This window comes from Oncorhynchus mykiss, chromosome 23 (assembly GCF_013265735.2).
Source record: "Oncorhynchus mykiss isolate Arlee chromosome 23, USDA_OmykA_1.1, whole genome shotgun sequence".
In the NCBI taxonomy this organism is placed as follows: domain Eukaryota; kingdom Metazoa; phylum Chordata; class Actinopteri; order Salmoniformes; family Salmonidae; genus Oncorhynchus; species Oncorhynchus mykiss.
In genome coordinates this window covers 34746523-34770332 of record NC_048587.1, presented here as the reverse complement: position 1 = coordinate 34770332, position 23810 = coordinate 34746523, and the positions used below count along the sequence as shown (strand labels likewise).

At 42.8% G+C, this 23810-nt stretch overlaps 1 protein-coding gene across 5 annotated transcripts in view; it reads right to left on the bottom strand.

The window, feature by feature from the left end:
• The window catches only part of LOC110502638 (E3 ubiquitin-protein ligase MARCHF8), a 133423-nt gene that overhangs the window by 22289 nt on the left and 87324 nt on the right, over window positions 1-23810 (bottom strand). For 4 of the 5 annotated variants that reach the window (XM_036960313.1, XM_021580841.2, XM_021580843.2 and 1 more), the window contains exon 3: window positions 1571-1621. In XM_036960313.1, the coding sequence (XP_036816208.1) occupies window positions 1571-1621 (51 nt within the window). Of the gene's footprint in view, window positions 1-1570; window positions 1622-22703; window positions 23024-23810 lie in introns of those variants that run through there. The other variant, XM_036960314.1, reaches the window with a different exon arrangement.

Here is a 23810-nt window from a genome sequence, read left to right as displayed (position 1 = left end):
CCTGTGTTTATTTTTATTATAAAAAACTCCATAGTCTTTGCTGAAGACAAGACTAACCATAACATGATGCAGCCACCACCATGCTTGAAAATATGAAGAGTGGTTGTGTTTGCTCCAAACATAATGCTTTGTATTCAGGACTTAAAGTTGATTTCTTTGCCACATCTTTTGCAGTTTTACTTTAGTGCCTTATTGCAAACAGGATGCATGTTTTGGAATATTTGTATTCAGTACAGGCTTCCTTCTTTGCACTCTTATCAATTAAGTTAGTAACTACAATGTTGTTGACACATCCTCAGTTTTCTCCTATCACAGCCATTGAACTCTGCAACATTGGACTCATGGTGAAATCCCTGAGCGGTTTCCTTCCTCTCCAGCAACTGAGTTAGAAAGGATGACTGTATCTTTGTAGTGACTGGGTCTATTTATTTACCATCCAAAGTGCAAAAAATAACTTCACCATGCTCAAAGGGATATTGAATGTCAGATTTTATTTTTATTACCCATCTACCAATAGGTGCCCTTTGTGAGGCATTGGAAAATATCACTGGTCTTTGTGGTTGAATCTGTGTTTGAAATACACTGCTCGACTGAGGGACCTTACAGATAATTGTATGTGTGGGGTACAGAGATAAGGTAGTCATTCAAAAAATCATGTTAAACACTATTACTGCACACGTCACAGTGAGTTTATTATGAACTTATTATGTGACTTAAGCCAATTTTTACTCCTGGACTTATTTAGACTTGCAATAAAAGGGGTTGAATACTTACTGACTCAGGACGTTTCAGCTTTTTATTTTTGCAAAACGTTTATTTTTTTTTAAGCAGCCCCAAACCATCACACTACCACCACGCTTGACTGTTGGTATAAGGTTCTCACTGTGTGTTTGAGCCGTCATGTGCATTAGTAGCACAGTTTCTAACTTATTTACATTAGTTTTTACTTACACTGGTATGTTGACTTCTCCATGTTAATGCTGGTATTAAGTTTTGGCTGACTTTTCTTAGCAGATGTACAATCATCGCAAATTGAATTATGGGGCGTTTCAGGCCCCGGAGTGAACATAATTGTACACTCGCAAACTCGATCAAAAAACGAGGGCTGATGGGCTTTCGTTGCCAACTTCCCTTGCTTGGCTAATCATTTGGCCCGACGGCAAAGATGGCCGCTAGGATTCTCCCAAGGGCATAGGCGAGGGTAAGTGGAGGAGGGTGCGTCTTTTATGAGTTTGGAACGCAGCCTGTGTGTTTGTAGACGTCTCTCTCAGTAAGAACTGATCAGAGAGCTGTACCTCTGACTGTGGAAGTGACTGGCAGGTTAGGACCCCCTGGCAGTCTAGGCCTGACTCTGTTTCTCTACAGGATGTCTGTCTCCATTCTGTCCATCACCCTCTGTGTTATTTTCACTTTTCTATCTTTCCCTCTCTCTCTTTCTATCCCTCTCTCGTCAAAATAACTTTTTGGTAGCCCTCAGTTCTTTAATCCCCTTTTTCTCTCTCAGTTGCCCTTTGGTAGGTACAGGTCTGTCATATACCATTCATCCTGTATGTTCCATCTCTGACCTTACCTTGGAAATGTTGCTGGACCTGCTGGCAGAATGACCCAGGTGCTTCTCATTCTGAAAGAGAGGAACAGAAAGACAATATTAGACACATTTAGTCATTTTGAAACACCAACCCCTGTAGCAGCAGATACTGTAAGTCATATCAACGTTTGACTGGGACAGTAACCGAAAGGTCGCTGGTTTGAATTCCCGCGCTGACTAGGTGAAAAATCTGCCCTTGAGCAAGGCACTTAACCCTAATTGCTCCAGTAAGTCGACTGGGATGAGAGTGTCTGCTAAATGACTGAAATGTAAATGTAAAATACCTTCTATCTTGAACTGCGTTAGAAACATAAGAGACAACAAGAAGAATCTGTTATAACTTTTGCAGTGATTACACATGATAACGTATGGCTGGTAATGATTATTACATCTTTACAGCACTGCACACTTACCAGCTGTTTGGTAATGGACACAAAACACCCTTACGCACGCACACTACGTCTCTCTTGCTCTCGTCCTCTCTGTCTATACATTACCATACTGATGCTTTCACAACAAGTTCAGTGGAATAGTCAGAAGATTTTCCGAAGACGATGAAAACTAGTTGATAGTTGATTAACTTGTTTCATGCTGAAGAAGCAGACTGACACGCACCAGCATACACTTTTTTATTCTAATTACTCGATCCCTTCCCTTGTGTCTCGCCTTCCATAGTTGCCATGGTGATGCTAGTGAGAGGTCTGTGTGTTTAGTCTCCATTCTCTCTCTTCCCATGTATGTCTGTCATTGGCCGAACTTCAGCCTAAAGATACGTAAGCAAGCAACAACAGACACACACACCAACTGCCCCACAAAAAAAACACCCACAAACATGTATACAACACACACACATTAACGACTGAACTGTGAACTAATGGTGTGCCAACATCACACTATTACTTATCTCTGAGGGAGGCAGAGGGCTGTGAATGATCTGCTGTCAAATAGCAGATGAGCATACACCACACGCATGCACACGCACACACACACACACTTCTGGTAAACAGACCCTGATGAATCCACACACAGCACATGCATCTGAGAACCTGTGTTTATCCATCTGTGTGTGGCCATAATGGTTGGCTCATGTGACACAGGTTCTTTACGAAGAGCAGACTTAAACATACAGTATCGTATTGAGAAACAGAGCAACAGACAGATACAAGGAGATAAGAATAGAAAGAAAGCGAGAAGAGACGATAGGAAGAGAAAAAAAAGAGACAATGAGATAGAGAAAGAAAGAAAGAGAGAAAGGGAGAGCGATAATAGGGGGAACATAAATTATTTTTTTTGTCCTCTGTTTCCTCGAGTAATGGAGTAATGATGAGGAACTCAAGGTTGCCATGAGAGCCGCTGCAAAGGGGAAATAACAAGGCCACTAATAGAGAGCCTTCCCTCCAATTTAATAGGACAGGATGATTAGGATACAACGAGGAGAGGAGGAGAGACTGATAGATAGATGAGAGCAGGGAAGTGCTGAACACTCTCCACGCTCAGATTAGAGAGGTAGGTCTTTTGTCCCAGTAAGGAACTGAAGCAGTATTCATGTTCTCTCTCAGTAAAATATGTCACCAGTCTCACTGGGTTTGAGAGTCGTCTCATTGAACACGCACACACACACACACACGTCTCAAGCCTGTATGTTCATCTATCTGTGTGTGGTCATAATGGCTCATGTGACGTGTGTTCTCTTTGGTTCTTTTCACTCATTATCTTTATGAATAATGAATGAGTACACAGTGTCGCAAACTTATATACTTTGTGATGGACTGAAGCCATCTGAATTCTAGACAGAGATATACAGCACACTGAGACACAAAACTGGCACCTACTACCATACCCCGTTCAAAAGGACTTACATTTTCTGTCTTGCCCATTCACCCTCTCAATGGCACACATACACAATCCGAGTCTCAATCGTCTCAAGGCTTGAAAATATTTTTTTAAACTCTCTCCTCACCTCTACACTGATTGAAGTGGATTTAACAAGTGACATCAATAAAGGATCATAGCTTTCACCTGGATTCACCTGGTCAGTTGATGTCATGGAAAGAGCAGCTGTTCTTACTGTTCTGTATAGTCAGTATACAGTACATGAACATAGCACATACAGTATCATACTTATACTGAGAACCAGACAAATAAAAGGAAGATAAGAGGAGAACAAGAGTGAGTAAGATAACAAGAGAAGGGATGATCGAAAGAGAGAAATATAGACAATGAGATTAAGAAGGAAATATATATAGAGAAAGAGAGTGATAATAATCTTATTTTTTGTCCTCTGTTCCTTCGCTAGTCTAAGATGTAGTAATGATGAGGAACTCACGGTTGCTATGAGAGCCACTGCTGAGGGAAAATAACAAGGCCACTAATACTCAGCCGACCCTCCAATTTAATAGGGCAGAATAGGAAGAGGCAATGAGGAGAGATGGATAGATGAGGAGGGAAGAGCAAAGTGCTGAACACTCCAGACAAAAGAGAGAAGCATTTCGTCCTGGCAAGGAACTAATCGACTTTCTCTGTTTATGTCTACCTTTCTTTGTCTTTCTCTGCCTTTTCCTCTGTTCTTCGCGCTCACACACACACACACACACACACACACACACACACAGTATCAGTGACAGTGGTCTATAAAAGGACTAAGTCTCGTGAGTCATCCATTATTCTGTGAGAGAAACTCAAGAGTTTCAAACATCTCTGTCTCTCTTCTCCCTCCCTTTTCTCTCTCGGTTCTTTCTCTCTGTGGACTGGGTAACAACTCCTGGCTGTGATGATCCAGGCTGTGAGAGGGAGGTAAAGGGAGGCTCAGGAGGATATGACAGAGGAGAGGAGACATTTTGTCTTGGTGGTTCACGGCTCCGAGGCTTTAAGTCTCTGTTCAGGGGCTCAGAGCTTCAGGGCCTCTGTGTGGGCTATCTCTTGCTATCTCTTGCCTCTGTCTGAACCCTGAAGACTTTCACAATGTTCCATCTTTTCAGAACAGTTATGTTGAGGAATTCTAATCTTCATAAGTTCCCCTCATCTCCAAACCAGAGTTTGCCGGAAGTTTTAATTTCTTAAAAGTAGTCTAAAGTAGAACTATATCAGCTATATAACCTTCTTTCCCTGTACCAGACAGTTACCTCATAACCATAGCCATATCATGTGTCAGTTCTATTAAGTGTATTTCTATTTCTTGCCTGTCATCTATTTCTGCATATAGCCTACAGTACAACCAGCCTACTACAACATCCCCACCCACAGATTCAAAACAACGTCAGCTAGTCTATCACAACACAGCGAAGCTAGCATCATTAGCCTCCGGAAGCTAATCAAATCAAATTGTATTAGTCACATGCGCCAAATACAACAGGTGTAGGACCTTACAGTGAAATGCTTACTTACGAGCCCCTAACCGACAGAATAAGAGATAAAAGTAACAAGTAATTAAAGAGGAGCAGTAAAAAATAACAATATATACAGGAGGGTGCCGGTACAGAGTCAATGTTTGGGGGCACCGGTTAGTTGAGGTAGTATGTACATGTAGGTAGAGTTAATTAAAGTGACTATGCATAGATGACAGTGGTGTGGAGAGAGGAGGGGGGGGGGGGGGCAATGTGAATAGTCTGGGTAGCCATTTGACTAGATGTTCAGGAGTCTTATGTCTTGGGGGTAGAAGCTGTTTAGAAGCCTCTTGAACCTAGACTTGGCGGCTCCGGTACCGCTTGCCTTGTGGTAGTAGAGAGAACAGTCTATGACTAGGGTGGCTGGAGTCTTTGACAATTTTCAGGGCCTTCCTCTGACACCGCCTGGTATAGAGGTCCTGGATGGCAGGAAGCTTGGCCCCAGTGATGTACAAATGCTAATTAGCACCGAATTACTAACTAACTCAGCTATACACAACTTCAATAAATGACCCTTTAATTAAAGTCTCAAGGAGCAGAACATGTTTTAGCTTTTCTTAGGAGCTCATGCGTTGGCGGAAATCTGTCTGCGCTAGCTGCTTACATACAATAGGTTACCGAATCAAATCGATATTTAATATTGTATCTCTTTGTTATATACTAAATAGGAAAAGGTTAAATCCATTTGAATTGAATCACTTTTTGAAAGTTGACCTATTTTGCATACCCCACCATACCATGAGACACCCTTTTTCACTGGAAAAGATAAAGGTTTGAGATGATATCATTTAAAGCAGTTTTATAATTTCTTGAAAAAAATGCTTTTACCTTTTTACTAAAATATTTGTTTTTCTCCAAATTTGCATATGTTTTAGCAAAGACCCTATTTTACATAGTCAGAGGTATTGGATACAGGGTGGATGTCAGATTTTGGCTGATAAATGTACTAAAATATATATATAATTGACATTTCAAAATTCAAATAGTACCATAAAGATGGTTGGAGGTCCACAGATCAGAGAATGCTGACTTGAATGGGAATATATACTGTTTTAAATTATACTGTCAATCCGCCATAGGAAACCTATTGAAATCATAGAAATATAGATAATAGAATAGACATGACCATTTAAGTTGACATCTGACGGTGAGTGGAGTGGTGGCCATCTTTGTGGTTGTAATTAGAAGGTAACATTTCAATTCAATTTAAATTTCAATGGTGTACCAGCTAAATTGCGGTGGTCTGAATTGAAGGGATAGGTCCCTATGATTGAAATGACACCCACCTGTATTCAAGAGCATGTTGTGTCTTAACCCATGGCAGCACAACACAAACACCTCAAATGATGTGAAGCAGGGTCTAAACTACAACAAATGCAAATATGAAAAGAAATCTGAGTTGACATTGTTTGACAATTTACTTTGAAAAGGTCAATATGTCAATTTTTTGTTGTTGAAATGATCACATCGTTAGACAACCCTGTTTGTAAGCTTTTCAATGATATCAAACACAAGCGTTTATATTTTCCAGTGATGAAGACATGGATGTCTCGTGGTATGGTGGGGTATGCAAAATGGGTCAACTTTGAGCTCCTCTTTCCCCGGAATGTTTTGGCACTTAGCAAAAGAGTGCCATCTGCACTGCTATTTTAGTTATTAGTCAATCTGACTATTCTCTCACTGATTTCATTTACTTATTTCAGCTATTTGAGTTTTCAGTATAGTTGTCTAATGTTGGTAGAGCAGATTATTCTGTTTTAAGGTTATTCCTGAATCATTATGATAAATATAAATAGTTTTTCTTCCGTGTATTTTTAACAGAGCTGAGATTTACTTTGAAGTACAAAGTGTAGGAATAGGCCTACAGGTGAAATCAGTCATTGATACAGACATGGTGGAGCAGCAGGAAGATCAGGAAGGTTGTGAATTCAACTCCCAGGTGAAGTTAAATAATAATTACTGTTTGAATAAAGATACACCATGTAATCAACTATGTCAAATATGTAAGTTGAAAACACTATGTTAAAAGCACTGTTTGTGTGTGTGGGGGGGGTGTCCCTAGCATTGTAAAAAGACAAAGAGCTGTGACTGGATCACTTTTTGAAGACATATCGTATCGTATCAATATCGCAATATCATTTCTGCGCCAGTTTTCCTTCATTGCTTGTTTTCCAACTTCTTTTAAAATATGGAGCCAATTTGTTTTCAGCACTTTTACTAGTTTTCTCATGGCTCTCTCTTGTCTCTCTGCAGCAGACATATGGTGAGCAATATCAAATCATACTTTATTGGTCACATGTGCCGAATACAACAGAATACAACCATACCGTGAAATGCTTACTTACAAACCAACAATGCAGTTCAAGGAAGAGTTAATCAAATATTTACCAAATTAACAAAGGTAAAAAATTATAAAAATTAACACAATAAAATAACAATAACGAGGCTATATACAGAGGGTACTGGTACCGAGTCAATGTGCGGGGGTACTATTTCAATAATTGTTCAGCAGTCTTATGGCTTCTGGGTAGAAGCTGTTTAGAAGCCTCTTGGACCTAGACTTGGCGCTCTGGTACTGCTTGCCATGCGGTAGGAGAGAGAACAGTCTATGACTTGGGTGACTGGAGTCTTTGAAACATTTTTGGGCCTTCCTCTGACAATGCCTAGTGTATAGGACTTTGATGGCAGGAAGCTTGGCCCCAGTGATGTACTGGGCCATACGCACTACTCTCTGTAGCGCCTTGCCGTCAGAAGCCGAGCAGTTGCCATACCAGGCGGTGATGCAACCGGTCAGGATGCTCTCTATGCAGCTGTAGACCTTTTTGAGGATCTGGGGTCCCATGCCAAATCTTTTCAGTCTCCTGAGGGGGAAAAGGTGTTGTCGTGCCCTCTTCACGAATGTCTTGGTGTGTTTGGACCATGATAGTTTGTTGGTGACGTGGACACCAAGGCACTTGAAACTTTCGACCCGCTCCACGACAGCTCTGTCTATGTTAATGGGGGCCTGTTCTACAAGGAACTAGACAAAGGTCATCCAGAGAACATTCCCTTGGGACCATCACGCAACGTCCTAAGAACTAATAAAATTAAAGTCTTGAGAACATCCTAAAAGAGCCCCTGACATGGCCCCCAGTGACATCCTGGGAACTTGAAGGGAACCAGACAAAACTGGGACCTGTACTGAACGTCCACTTATGGTCCAGAGGTTAACGTCATGTTTTAATGTTATTAGATTGTTCTCAGAATGTCAGTGGGAAAACTTCTTGGCAAATTGGCAAAACCCTTAAAGAGACTAAATGGGAATGTCGCATAATTTCCTTAGGACATCCCCTGTTTGCTGGCTTAATACAATCATCTAGTATGACATTCCAGGACGCACGTGCACACACACACACATCCCTCAGCATACACAATGGACAGGATATGTGAAAGCATCATCATTCACTGTCCCCGAGAGTACATAAGACAGGTGAGAATTACATGGACTGAAGAGAGGGATGATTACATGGTGATAGGCTAAAAGAGAATGGCTGAGAAGGTCCATGGGGACTATAGAAACTCCTATAAAATGGCAGAGGATATATCAATTCAGTTTTCTGTTAAACAGAAACATCACATTTACTCAGACAGGAATATTGCAACATACATTTTTATAAAACCCATATAAAAATTGACATATCAATGACATGTTTAATTTAACAGAACATTACAACAGACATTTAGATTTTATAGCAGCATCAGAAGGAGCCTCTGTATGTGGGTAATGAATTATTTAAACAAGCAGCGTCTCTCTCTCTGTAGGAAATGTGCCAGAGATGTCACTCTTAATCATCTACTGTCAGATCATATGCCAAAATGTTTAGAGAAGAACTGAGGGTGAGAGACAGAGGGACACAGAGACTGGGAGGGAGAAGGAGTTGGAAAGAGAAAGAGAGAGACAGACAGTGGGAGGGAGAGCGAGATGGAAATAAAGAGAGAGAGGGGAAGGGGGGGAAAAGAGAGATAGTAGAGATAGCAAGCAGAGTCGGTGAAAATGAGGAGAACGGAAGGGAGGAAACAATTAAATCATCAGAACTAATGGTCTGCACACACACACACACACACACACACACACACACACACACACACACACACACACGCGTGTGCGCGCTCACTCACAAACAATTGCACAGGCACATGTACACGCACACAAGTTGATGAGGATAATGGGGAAATCTGTGTGATGTGAATGACTAATCCTGTCCATTGATCTCTCCATAGAAGTGGACACATGTCATTTACATATAATAACCACAGCTCAATGACCTGGAGGTTACAGACCAGCACAGACCACACTGTGTGTGTCATATACACTGAGTATACAAAACATGCTCTTTCCATGACGTGATGTCACTTGTTAAATCCACTTCAATCAGTGTAGATGAAGGGCAGAAGACAGGTTAAAGAAGGATTTTTAAACCTTGATCCATGGATTGTGTATGTGTGCCATTCGGAGGGTGAATGGGAAAGACAAAGTATTTAAGTGCTTTTGAACTGGGTATGGAAGAAGGTGCCGGGTGCACCAGTTTGTGTCATGAACTGCAACGCTGCTGGATTTTTCATGGGCCAGAATCTCTGTGGAACGCATTCAAAACCTTGTAGAGTCCATGTCCAAACAAATTGAGGCTGTTCTGAGGGAAAAGGGGGGGGGTTGGGGGGGGGGGGGGGGTGCAACGCAATATTTGGAAGGTGTTCCTAATATTTGGTATACTCAGTGTATATTTGGCAGCACACATACACAACTGGGTATATTGAGTTACTGGTAGTGAATTATATTCTTAGGACATGAGAAAAGGCACTTCAGAGACTTGGAAGAAAGACAGAGTGAAGCTCATCTCAGACGATTCTCACCACTGGTTCACTGGCAGCACATATGGAGGCTTGGCCTCAAACACACGAACAAACACACAAACAAACACAAGGCATGAGATTACACAGTCGCTAGTCCTCCCGGGTAGCCATCCTTCCAAATCCATCTCGTTAACCCTCATGTGCCTCTGCTCAATTCTGTCCTATAAATGTGTTTATTAATGCATGTAGAAACACACAACCTGCTTTGCCTGTGTATGAATATCTATCACTGAAGAGCTTATACAATATCATTGTGCAGAATATGTATCTGAGAGGAGCACACCATACTGTATTTCTCAGCATGGCAGAGAAACAGAAGACAAGCTGACAAGAGTTCAACCTTACAGCGCTCTAAAATATCTCTGAATCCTGTAAAGACAGAGACACACAGGATGACACTCCACACCAAATACAGAGCCATATCTGTAACAGACTACTCCGAAGAACATGGAGACAACTAACACAAGCACGCGCACACACACGCAAGCGCGCAAACACACAGACAGTTTTTCCATTGGGGACCCAGAAGGGTGCGCATTTTAGTTTTTGTCCTAGCACTACACACCTGTTCCCACCAATTAAAGATGTATGGGTTTATATGTAGATAGAGTGCAGTCATTGACCTCTTACTGTATTCCCTAAATCTTCCCAAACTCACACAAACAGAGGCAGGATAGGGTGTATCCTATATCACTATATCACTGAAATAATCTGATCACACAGGAAGAGTGTGGTGTCTACTGTCTAGGTATGGTTTCCTGTCTCTGTCAGCATACGGTGACTTCTACGAAGGAAGATGCAAGGCTGAACACATGCAGATATAGGCTGTGAAGACAAAGTGGTCAGCGAACAGAGGATGCGGACCAGATGAAATGTTAGAATGTGAACTATGCACAGTAACAATAATCACCAGAGGTTCCTGTCAACCACAACAACACAGGACTCCAGTTCCAGTTCTAACCAGAGCCATATACACTGAACAAAAATATAAACGCAACATGCAAAGTGTTGGTTTCATGAGCTGAAATAAAAGATCCCAGACATTTTCCATATGCACAAAATGCTTATTTCTCTCAAATTGTTTGCATCCCTGTTAGTGAGCATTTCTCGTTTGCCAAGATAATCCATCCAACTGACAGGTGTGGCATATCAAGAAGATGATTAAACAGCACGATCATTACACAAGTGCACCTTGTGCTGGGGACAATAACAGGCCACTTTTAAAATGTGCAGTTTTTTCACACAACACAATGCCACAGATGTCTCAAGTTTTGATGGAGTGTGCAATTGGCATGCTGACTGTAGGAATGTCTAGCAAAGCTGTTGCCAGATAATTTAATGTTAATTTCTCTACCATAAGCTACCTCCAATGTCATTTTAAAGAATTTGGCAATACTTCCAACCTGCCTCACAACCACAGACCACGTGTAACCATGCCAGCCCAGGAGCTCCATATCCGGCTTCTTCACCTGTGGGATTGTCTGAGACCAGCCACCCAGACAGCTGATGAAACTGTGGGTTTGTACAACCAAATAATTTCTGCACAAACTGTTAGAAACCATCTTAGGGAAACTCCTCTGAGTACTCATCGTCCTAACCAGGGTCTTGACCTGGCTGCAGTTCGGCGTCGTTACCACAGCCAGCCCAGGACCTCCACATCCAGGTTCTTTACCTGCAAGACCATCTGAGGGGGGAGGAGAAAAGCCCTTTGTGGGGAAAAACAAATTCTGATTGCCTGGGCTTGCCTCCCTAGTGGGTGGACCTGGCTGCGAAGTGAGTGGGTCTATGCCCTCCAAGGCCCACCCATTGCTGCACCCCAGCACAGTCATGTGAAATCCATAGATTAGGGTCTAATGAATTTATTTCAATCGACTGATTTCCTTCTATGAACTGTAACTCAGTAAAATCTTTGAAACTGTTGCATTTATATTTTTGCTTAGTATATTTAGAGCCTAAACATACACACATATCCTAAATATATGGCTCTGTTAAGAAAAGGCATGGGATGACCCTGTTTGAGGACCAAAGTGAGAAGCACAAGGCTACGAGACAATGGGATGGGATATAGACATTGCCTGATCTAAGATCAGTTTTTTGTTTCTCACTAATGGCTATGGTTAGGATTTTGGAGAAGGTAAGCTGATCCTAGATCTGTGACCGTTAGTAAAATTATAGCGACAGTACACACTACATGAGACAGCAGCGATCATTAGCATTTGCTCAGCAAAACCACAGTCTCACAGTGTTTTTGAGTGAGAGAGAACTAGAGACATCTCTGTAGTCTCAGAAATCCCAGACCTAGGGCAACAGCACTAGGTCTGAGAATCATGTCAGATTTTCTTGGCCAATTCAGGGAGGGCGCTCATCAGACAGGAAAATCGGGCAACAAATCATGTGTTTGGGTAGGCAGAGCTTAAAAAGAATCCCCTCGGAAACATGACAGAGGTGGACACACAATGCGGACGCAGATAGCTAGGATAATGTTAGCCACAGCCAGTCAGTGATTTTAACGCCAACGTCATGGTGCATGCAAACTACTGTACTCACTTAAAATGCACTCATTGGAAATATCCTCAGTGAGCTCCATCTAGCTAGCTTGAGGAAATGCTTACGGCAGGGCTCTGGATGGATTTTCCTACGCCCAACTCCGCCCTTTCCTCTCTCCCAAACTGACGTTGGTTTAAGTATAGACGTGTATGCTGAAACATTGGTTCATTGAGGGAGGCAAGTCTGACTTAAACCACATTTCCACAGAAACAGCTCCTAAAGTAGGCCTGAAGCGAGGTACAGGAAACAGCCTCTGTGTGTGTGTGTGTGCTTGTGTTTCTGAGACAGAAAATACTTCACAATATCAGGATTGCTAATTGCACTCTCTCTCATCTGCTTGTCATCTTCTTCCCCCTCTCTTTCGGTCTCTCATCCAATCTTACCCTCTTTTCCTCCTCCTCCACCCTCTCATCTGCATCTCACCCTTCCCTTCCCCTACTCTCTCTCTCTATCTGCTTCTCAACCATCCCTACTAAAAACTCCCCTAATTGCATCAGTGTGTCAGAATAGGAACAGGAAATGGGAGACCAGTATGTACTGATTTGTCACTGCTGGTCTGCTCCCTGAATAAGCAATTGCTAATAGTTAGCACTGATAAAGGGCTGTCTGAATGGTGCTAAGCTACTGGAATTGCTAAGGCACTAGTTAGAGGAAAGGAGGTTCATTGAATGAACTGGAAGGGAGGAATGGAGAGAGAAAGATGGGAGAAACACAGAGAGAGAGAGTGTGTGTGTGTGTTTGTGGATGTGAGAGAAAGAAACAGACAAAGACCGAGAGAGAGATACAGAGAGAGAGAGAATAGACGACAAACAAAAGAGTGAGGGAGTCAATGACAGAGAGAAAGAAAAAAAGAGATGGTGAGAAATTGAGGGAGGAAGCTAAAAGTGAGTGTGTGTCAAAGTGCTTGTTTTGGTAGGCGCAGGAGTCAATTGGAAGTCAAGGTATTTCCTCAAGTTGGTTTGCTTTTCTCTCCTCTGAATCACTTGAGTCATTATTTATGTTCGAGTCCAGAGGTGGATTCCAAACAGCACCCTTTCCTTTATAGTGCGATACTTTTACCCCTTTTTCTCCCCAATTTCGTCATATCCAATTGGTAGTTACAGTCTTGTCCCATCGCTGCAACTCCTGTACGGACTCGGGAGAGGCGAAGGTCGAGAGACTTCAAAACACAACTCCGCCAAGCAGCATTGCTTCTTGACACAATGCTCGCATAACCCGGAAGCCAGCCGCACCATTGTGTTGGAGGAAACACTGTACACCTAGCGACCGTGTCAGCGTGCACTGCGCCCGGCCCGTCACAGGAGTCGCTAGAGCACGATGGGACAAGGACATTCCGGCCGGACAAACCCTCCACTAACTCGGACGACGCTGGGCCAATTGTGCGTCGCCTCATGGGTCTCCCGGTCACAGCCGGCTGCAACACAGCCCGGTATCGAACCAGGATCTGTAGTAACATAGCTAGCACTGCGATGCTGTGCCTTAGACCGCTGCGCCACTCGGGGGGCCCTATTGTTCAATACTTTAGACCAGAGCCTTATGGGAATAGGGTGCCATTTGGGAAGCAGAGCTTGAAAGAACAGATAATTACTTCAGTCCAGTTCACCATAATTAACTGTGTTGACTGGCTGGGCCCACAGCTCCTCTGTGATGTAAAAAAAAAACACACACACACACACACACACACATACACACACATACACACACACACACACACACACACACACACACACACACACACACACACACACACACACAGAAAGGTGCGTTCAGAACAGCAGAGATCACAGTAGAGCAGAGCACAGCTCTTGATTGTTAATGACAAACACTAACAAAACAGGACTGGGCAAACATTAACAAAACACTGTACTTTCTAGAGTGCCTTGAGAAAGTATTCACACCCCTTGACTTTTTCCACATGTTGTTGTGTTTACAGCCTGAATTTAGAAAGGATTACATTTCGATGTTTTGTCACTGGCCTACACACAATACCCCATAACGTCAAAGTGGAATTATGTTTTCTTTTTTTTGAGTCAATAAATATTCACTCTTTTGATATGGCAAGCCTAAATGAGTTCAGGAGTAAAAATGAGCTTAACAAGTCAGAAAATAATATGCAATAATAGTGTTTAATTTTTTGTGTTTGATTTATGAATGACTACCTCATCTCTGTACCCAACACTTACCATTATCTGTAAGGCCAAACAGTGAATTTCAAACTCAGACTCAACCACATAGATAAGGGAGGTTTTCCAACGGCTTGCAAAGGCTTGGCTTATTGTAGATGGGTAAAAATTAAAAATATCATGCTCCCTTTGAGCATGGTGAAGTTATTAATTACACTTTGGATGATATATCAATACACCCAGTAACTACAAAGATACAGGCTCTCTTCCTAACTCAGTTGCCAGAGAAGAAGAAAACCACTCAGGGATTGGCAAATGGTGAATTAAAAACAGTTACAGAGTTGAATGGCTGTGACAGGAGAAAACTGAGGATGGATCAACAACATTGTAGTTACTTCACAATACTAACCAAATTGAAGAGTGAAAAGAAAGAAGCCTGTACAGAATAAGTGTTATGTTACTGTACAGTGCCTTGCGAAAGTATTCGGCCCCCTTGAACTTTGCGACCTTTTGCCACATTTCAGGCTTCAAACATAAAGATATAAAACTGTATTTTTTTGTGAAGAATCAACAACAAGTGGGACACAATCATGAAGTGGAACGACATTTATTGGATATTTCAAACTTTTTTAACAAATCAAAAACTGAAAAATTGGGCACTGTACCTCTCTACATATTTTCAAGCATAGTTCTGGCTGCATCATGTTATGGGTATGCTTGTAATCGTTAAAGACTGGTGAGTTTTTCAGGATAAAAAAACTTAATGGAGCTGGTTCAGTCTGCATTCCACAAGACACTTGGAGATGAATTCACATTTCAACAGGAAAATAACCTAAATCACAAGGCCAAATCTACACTGGAGCTGATTACCAAGAAGACAGTGAATGTTCCTGAGTGGCCGAGTTACAGTTTTCACTTAAACCTACTTGAAATCTATGGCAAAACCTGAAAATGGTTGTCTAGCAATGATCGCCAACACATTTGTCAGAGCTTGAAGAATTTTGAAAAGAATAATGGGCAAATGTTGCACAATCCAGGTGTGGAAAGCTCTTAGAGACTTACCCAGAAAGACTCACAGTTACGTATAATCGCTGGCCAAAGGTGCTTCTACAAAGTATTGACTCAGGGGTGTGAATACTTTTGTAAATTAGATATTTCTGTATTTCATTTAGTTTTTTTGCAACAAAAAAAAATCATAAATGTTGTAATTATGAGGTTTTGTGTGTAGATGGGTGAGAAAGAAAATCTGTTTAATCCATTTTGAATTCAGGCTGTAACACAACAAAATGTGGAATAGGTACTTTCTGAAGGCACCGTAGGTGTATAATGTCACAAAACACTTGTTATTTGTTCATCTCAACAACACAAACTGAAAGAAAGCCTCTCTGTGTGTGGGCATGATCAGCGTCTTCAAACGGATGTCTGAAGGCGATGTCAAACAGAGATACAGTGTGTCCTGCACAACCAGGAACAGGGATGAGTCCATTTTGGAAGACAGGGATTGACTGCCAAACCCATTCAAATTCCCTGTTCCCTCTCTCCCCAACAGGTTTTAAGCTCCCGTACTGACATGTGACTACGAAGCTCTTTCTTCTCCTCTCCTCCATCCTGCTTAGAGATTTACACAAAGCTCTGTCATTTGGTGCATCAGTCAATGATGTGATCTGCTACACTGTGGATTTGGAGGAGAATCACTCATATTTCTCCCCGATTGATTGATTGATTGATTGATCAATCAATCAATCAATCAATCAATCGGGGAGCCATATGAGTGATTCTCCTCCAAATCCACAGCGTAGCAGATCACATCATTGACTGATGCACCAAATCAAACGTTGGAAAACCTCCCTGATCGATCGATCGTGCGTGCGTGCGTGCGTGAGTGAGTGCGTGCGAGCGAGTGTGTGTGTGTGTGTTTTTAGGGATGTTTGGGTCCAAAATCAGACAGGGAAATTGTATGATTTGCACCTGTCTATCCATTAGCCTACCGAGGGTATATTCCTGAACAGCAGTGTGTGTGTCTACGTGACCGCTACTTACAGCAAGTCACACTCCAGAGTGGGTAATAAAGGAAACATAACCAGAGCATAAGAAGAGACAGGGTGAGATGTGACCTGTTGCCAGAAGAATAGGGCAACCAGTGAAGAACAAACACAATTGTAAACACAACCCATATTTATGTTTATTTATTTCCCCTTTTGTACTTTAACTATTTGCACATCATTACAACACTGTATATAGACATAATATGACACTCGACATGTCTTTATTCTTTTGGAACTTTTGTGAGTGTAATGTTTACTGTTAATTTTTTAATGTTTATTATCTATTTCACTTGTTTTGGCAATGTTAACATATGTTTCCCATGCCAATAAAACCCCTTACTTTGAATTGAATTGATAACGAGAGAGGGAAAGAGTCAATGAGAGACAACGTGGATCTGGGAGTAGAGAAACACCATGTGGTGTTATTGAGTTCACCTACCGGACCATAGTCTGCTGAACCAAACACACACGCACACACACACACTTTCTCTGTCCCGCTTTCTCTACATTCCTCCTCTTGTAACGTCTGTCACCCTTTCAGTCAGTTCTACACTCATTTAGGAGTAAGATAGAGTCTCATTCAGAAGTCAATGCATAGGAGAGTAACCCTGGCTCTCAAACTCCAAGTGCCGAGATCCAAATCAGAACATTTACATTTATTTTAATTCCCTTCCATTCATTTCACAGCACAGCCCTAGTCGTTATCCAGGAGAGACTTGGCTCTGGCCCACCAGCGGGTCTGATCTGCTATTTGGATTTACTGGTTTAGAGTGGCGGAGAAAGAGAGAGAGAGGTGGGAAATTGGATCATCCTTTCATACTGTGATGGTGGCAGATGCTCCCCTCACATGCACTCACACAAATGCACAACCCCCCCCCCCCCCCCCCCCCCCCCCCAATACACGTGCATGTACCCCACATCCCCAATAAGCACACATACACATATAGAAGACGGATATACCAAGAAGTCTGGAAGATGCCCTCAATCTCACACAAATGATCAAGGAACCTACTAGGTACAACCCTAAATCCGTAACCATGGGCACCCTCTTAGATATCATCCTGACCGTCTTCCCCTTCCTGACCAACTAACCCTAACCCTAAATACACCTCTGCTGTCTTCAACCAGGATTTCAGCGATCACTGCCTGCATGTGTAATGGGTCCGCGGTCAAACGAACACCACTCATCACTGTCAAACGCTCCCTAAAACACTTCAGCGAGCAGGCCTTTCTAACCGACCTGGCCCAGGTATCCTGGAAGGATATTAACCTCATTGCGTCAATAGAGGATGCCTGGTTGCTCTTAAATAAGCATTCCCCATTACATAAAAAAAAAACTAAGAACAGATATAGCCCTTGGTTCAGGAACTAATATACTCAGTCAGTTAGGAAAGCTAAGGCTAGCTTTTTCAAACAGAAATTTGCTTCCTGTAGCAATAATTCCAATAAGTTTTGGGACACTGTAAAGTCCATGGAGAATAAGAGCACCTCCTCCCAGCTGCCCACTGCACTGAGGAAAGGAAACACTGTCACCACCGATAAATCTACGATAATCGACAATTTCAATAAGCAATATTCCACGGCTGGCCATGCTTCCCACCAGGCTACCCCTACACCGGCCAATACCTCAGCACCCCCTGTAGCAACTTGCCCATACCCCCACGCTTCTCCTTCACCCAAATCCAAACAGCTGATGTTCTGAAAGAGCTGCAAAATTCTGGATCCCTACAAATCAGCTGGGCTAGTCAATCTGGACTCTCTCTTTCTAAAATTCTTTGCCCGAAATTGTTGCAACCCCTATTACTAGCCTTTTCAACCTATCTTTCGTATCGTCTGACATCCCCAAAGATTGGAAAGCTGCTGTGGTCATCCCCCTCTTCAAAGGGGACACCTTACATTCAAACTGTTATAGACCTATATCCATCCTGCCCTGCCTTTCTAAAATCTTCGAAAGCCAAGTTAATAAACAGATCACCGACCATTTAGAATCCCACCGTACCTTCTCCACTATGCGACCTGGTTTCCGAGCTGGTCATGGGTGCACCTTAGCCACACTCAAGGTCCTAAATCAGTGGTCCAACCTTGTTGGAGGTACTGAACCCCACCAGTTTCATATGCGCATTCACCGAACCCTTCTTAATTGAAAAAATAAAATGTGATTTTTTTCAAATTCAAAACATATATATGGTATAACAGGTATATGTTTTACTGGTGCACAAAATTAACTGTGTATCAACATCACTGTGTTCAAAGAACAAAATCATCAAAACATGATTTTCACACAAAAACAAAAACATAATAATGAATATTTACTGCAAATCAGTGTGACTTCTGCTGTTGCCTTTCAGAGACCAGTTCAGAAATGTGCGGCTTCACCTTGGCAAGTGCCACTCTCATGTCATTTTCGCAACAAAGTCTGTTCCTTTTCTTCGTGTTTATGTCCAGCATCCTCGAAAAGGATTGCTCGCAAAGATATGTTGTAACAAACGGTATGAAAATCTCCAGAGCTTTCTTAGCAATAACAGGGTACGTTACCATTTGTTGACACAAAAACGTTGAAAGCGTTGTTGTTCTGAAGAGTTCCTGTTGAACCTGGCTCTGCTGAATTTCAATGATTTCATCGAGGTATTCATCATTGACATCTGTTGTCTCAACACTAAATGTGAACTGCTGTCTCACCCATGCTGGATATGACTCTCTTGTAGGGAAGTATCCGTCGAGAGACTTTGCAAGCTCATCTAAGTGCGTGGCAATTGCTTGCTTCAGTTCCGCGGGTACAGAAATGTCTCCGATTCCAGATACATCTTCGATCTTACTTACACAGTCGTCCAGCAGGGGGAAGTTTGTGAAGTTATCGTTCTCTGTTCGTTGTTTCCATAACGGTAGCATTTTTTGAAAAGCCTTCAGGTTTTCCTCCACTTCGATGATGTTGACTCCACCGCCCTGCATCTTTTGATTGAGATGATTGAGAGTTGCGAAGATATCAGCCATGTACGCTAAAATGAGAATGAACTCAGAATTTTTTAAGCAATCTGCATGACAATGTTGGTGCTCTTGCAAAAACAGGGCTAATTCCACACGCACGGCAAAAACACGATTCAGCACCTGTTCCCCGGGATAACCACCGAACGTTAGAATGGTACAGAAGTACCTTGAATTCAGAGCCCATTTCTTTACACAGCTCACTGAAGATGCGGTGCCTCAGAGCACTAGTTAGCACATAGTTCACGCATTCCACTACAATTTTTAATACTTCTGCCAGTTTTGGAGGCAAGGTTTTTGTTGCCAACGCATGCCTGTGCAGAATACAATGAGTAACAAGGATGTGTGGTGCATCGGCTTTCACTAGCGCACCAAAACCAGGCTTTCTTCCCAGCATGACTGGAGCTCCGTCCGAACAAACTGCAGAAACCATATCCCACGAAAGATTGTTGTCTTTGAAGAAGTCATCCACAAGTTTCTTCACATCGGCTGCCTTAGTTGTTGTTGTAAGAGGCTTACAAAATGAAAAATCTTCCTTTATCACGTCGTCTTCACATAGCGCACGAATACAGCAAGCTGGCTTAGATTGGAAACGTCTGTGGTCTCGTCGAGTTGAAGGCTGAATTTTGCCGGGCTTGAAATCAGATCTGCAACTACTTGAGCCAAGATGTCTTAGCTCATGTCCTCTATTCTGTCGCTGATGGTGTCCATTTGAAAGAGGAATTTGGGATAACTTAACTTCAGCCTCTTTTTTCAGCATGATATTCGCCATTTTCAACACAGCTGGAGTGTTTCACCAATGGTGTGTGGTTTGCCCTGCTTTGCGATCAGGTAAGCAACTTCGTACGATGCTGTGAGGATCGGTTTGCTGATTGGTACAAAGCCGAGAACAGGCAGAGTAGCCTTTTCATCGAATCTGGCTCTCTTCACCTTGAATTCAGCGAGCGTTGTGTTCTTGTATTTTCCATCTCCATGCAGCTTAAGGAAGTGTTCTCTTAGTTTTGCCGGTGCTAGACTAGAATTGCTCAACTTGGCATTGCAAATCATGCAGTTAGGACACTGACTCCCATCACGTTCCGTTATACATGTGAATCCATATTGTACATATTCGTCCGACCACTTTCTTTTTTTGCTCGACATAGTAAGTATGAAGGGATTAAATTATTAAGAAAGAAATCACAAGATGTACCATCACGACAGTCACAAGCACCAAATTCCCTGCAGCACAGATAGGCCAAGCAATGTAGCGTGATCACCTGCAGCCAATGATGGCCAAGCCAGGTTAAGAACCACTGTCCTAAATGATATCATAACCACCATCGATAAAAGACAGTACTGTGCAGTCATCTTCATCGACCTGGCCAAGGCTTTCGACTCTGTCAATCACCGCATCTCCAATCCAAAATTAAATCTAGAATCGTCTTCTTATTTTGCAACAAAGCCTCATTCACTCATGCCGTCAAACATATCCTCGATCCTACCGATCCTTGACTTCGGCGATGTCATTTACAAAATAGCCACCAAAACTCTACTCAGCAAACTGGGTGTAGTCTATCACAGTGCCATCCGTTTTGTCACCAAAGCCCCATATATTACCCACCACTGTGACCTCTATGCTCTCGTTGGCTGGTCCTCACTACATATCTGTCGCTAAACCCACTGGCTCCAGGTCATCTATAAGTCTTTGCTAGGTATAGCCCCGCCTTATCTCAGCTCCCTGGTCACCAAAGCAACACCCACCGGCAGCACGCGCTCCAGCAGGTATATTGCACTGGTCATCCCCAAAGCCAACACTTCTTTTGGCCGCCTCTCCTTCCAGTTCTCTGCTGCAAATGACTGGAACGAATTGCAAAAATCTCTGAAGCTGGAGTCTTAGATCTCCCTCTCTAACTTTAAGCATCAGCTGTCAGAGGAGCTTACCCGATCACTGTACCACTACACAGCCAATCTGTAAATAGCAAACCCGACTACCTCACCCCCATATTATTACTTACCCTCTTGCTCTTTTGCACCCCAGTATCTCTACTTGCACATCATCATCTGCACATATATCACTGCAGTATTAATGCTAAATTGTAATTAGTTTCGCCTCTATGGCCTATTTATTGCCTACCTCCCTACTCTTCTACATTTGCACACAATGTACATAGATCTCTCTATTTTTCTTTTATTTTTTTGACTGTACGTTTGTTTATGTGTAACTTTGTGTTGTTGTTTTTATCGCACTGCTATGCTTTATCTTGGCCAGGTTGCAGTTGTAAATGTGAACTTGTTCTCAACTGGTCTACCTGGTTAAATAATAAATAAAAAATATAAAAGGGGGCAACTCTGCAGAGACAGAAGTGACGATGAACACACACACACACACACGCAACACCAGTATTTTATCTAGCCGCCTCTTAAGAGGTGCTCCCAATAACCACGGAGACAGCAGGCCTCACCATAACAACCACAGAAAGGAAAATGCTCTTAAGAGGTGCTCCCAATAACCATGGAGACACCAGGCCTCACCATAACAACCATAGAAAGGAAACTGCTCTTAAGAGGTGCTCCCAAAAACCACGGCGACAGCAGGCCTCCCCATAACAACCACAGAAAGGAAACTGCTCTTAAGAGGTGCTCACAAAAACCACGGCGACAGCAGGCCTCCCCATAACAACCACAGAAAGGAAACTGCTCTTAAAGCTGGAATCCGTACATGGTGAAACCGCCACGTCTGTTTGCAATATTACAATGAAGAAGTTACTTCAAACAACAAACACAGTTTTTCCCCCTTGGACATCATTGTTGGGTAACGTGCGATAGAACAGCAGAGTATATACTGAGATCATTTTATTTTTACTATGCTGGATGCTCCTCTCCTCCATTTCATCAACAAAACTAAAACAATAACAAATGTGCTGCAGTGAACAGTTGTGTTGTTTCACCTTCTGCAGATTTCAGCTTTAACACATTGCTTCTCCCACTTGCACACACATACACACACACACGTCGGTGGTTTCTCTTACTGCGTTTAAAAACACATAAATAAACACACAAGAACGCTAAAGGATGTCCACTAAGACAAACAAACACACACACTAAGACAATACAAAACTATCTGCAGTCAGTATCAACAACAACAATGAGAAAGAGCCCGTCATACCTTCATCTTCCAACAGGTATTCATGGCTGCTAGATCCTTGAGCCCTACACACGCCCTCAGAGACACACCACACAGACAAAGAGTCCTGGGGGGGTTACATGCCCCAGTGTAAATCCTCTCCGAGGGAGACGAGACAACCGTTAGTTAATACAGAAATGGAAGCGCAGCAGTGTCACCCAGCTGTCTGCTCCAATAACACACCCCTAGACAAAGACAGACAGAGCAGTAATAGAGAGATAGAGAGAAGGCGGGATAGAGGGAGGGAGAGATACTGAAAGGCTGTCCTATATTTGCCTCTCACAGAGAGAGAGGCTTTGAGCTGCTGCTGCTATACTTGTCTGGGCTTGCCCTCTCCCAGCTACTGCACACACACACACACACGCACACGCACACACACACACACACACACGCACACACACACAGCCAACCCGGCAGGGCAGCAATCTGATTGGCCCAAAAAAACACTTCCTCCAGCTGATCCCAATAAGGGGAGCAGCGGTCTAAGGCACTGCATCTCAGTGCTAGAGGTGTCACTACAGACACCCTGTATCTATTCCAGGCTGTATCACAACCGGCCGTGATTGGGAGTCCCATAGGGCGGTGCACAATTGGCCCAGCGTCGTCCGGTGTAGGCTGTCATTGTAAATAAGAATTTGTTCTTAACCGACTTGCCTAGTTAAATAAAATGTTAAATATTCCCTCTGCTCACTCAGCTTAACCAGTGCCTACCCCTAACCTCACTCAGCCTGTCGCTTGGCTACAAGCTCGATTGATACACACACACACACACACACACACACACACACACACACACACACACACACACACACACACACACACACACACACACACACACACAAACAAACAAACAAAGAGCCTCAGGTGAAGGCTTGTCCCATTTAGATGAGAAAACACAGGTTCACCTCCCTCCACCAATCAGAGATGACCTTACTTCCTGGCCCTTCCAATCATCAGCGGGGAGAGGGACAAGTCTATCTAACCAATTTTGCACGCACACTCACAAGACTATACAGTGGGGCAAAAAAGTATTTAGTCAGCCACCAATTGTGCAAGTTCTCCCACTTAAAAAGATGAGAGAGGCCTCTA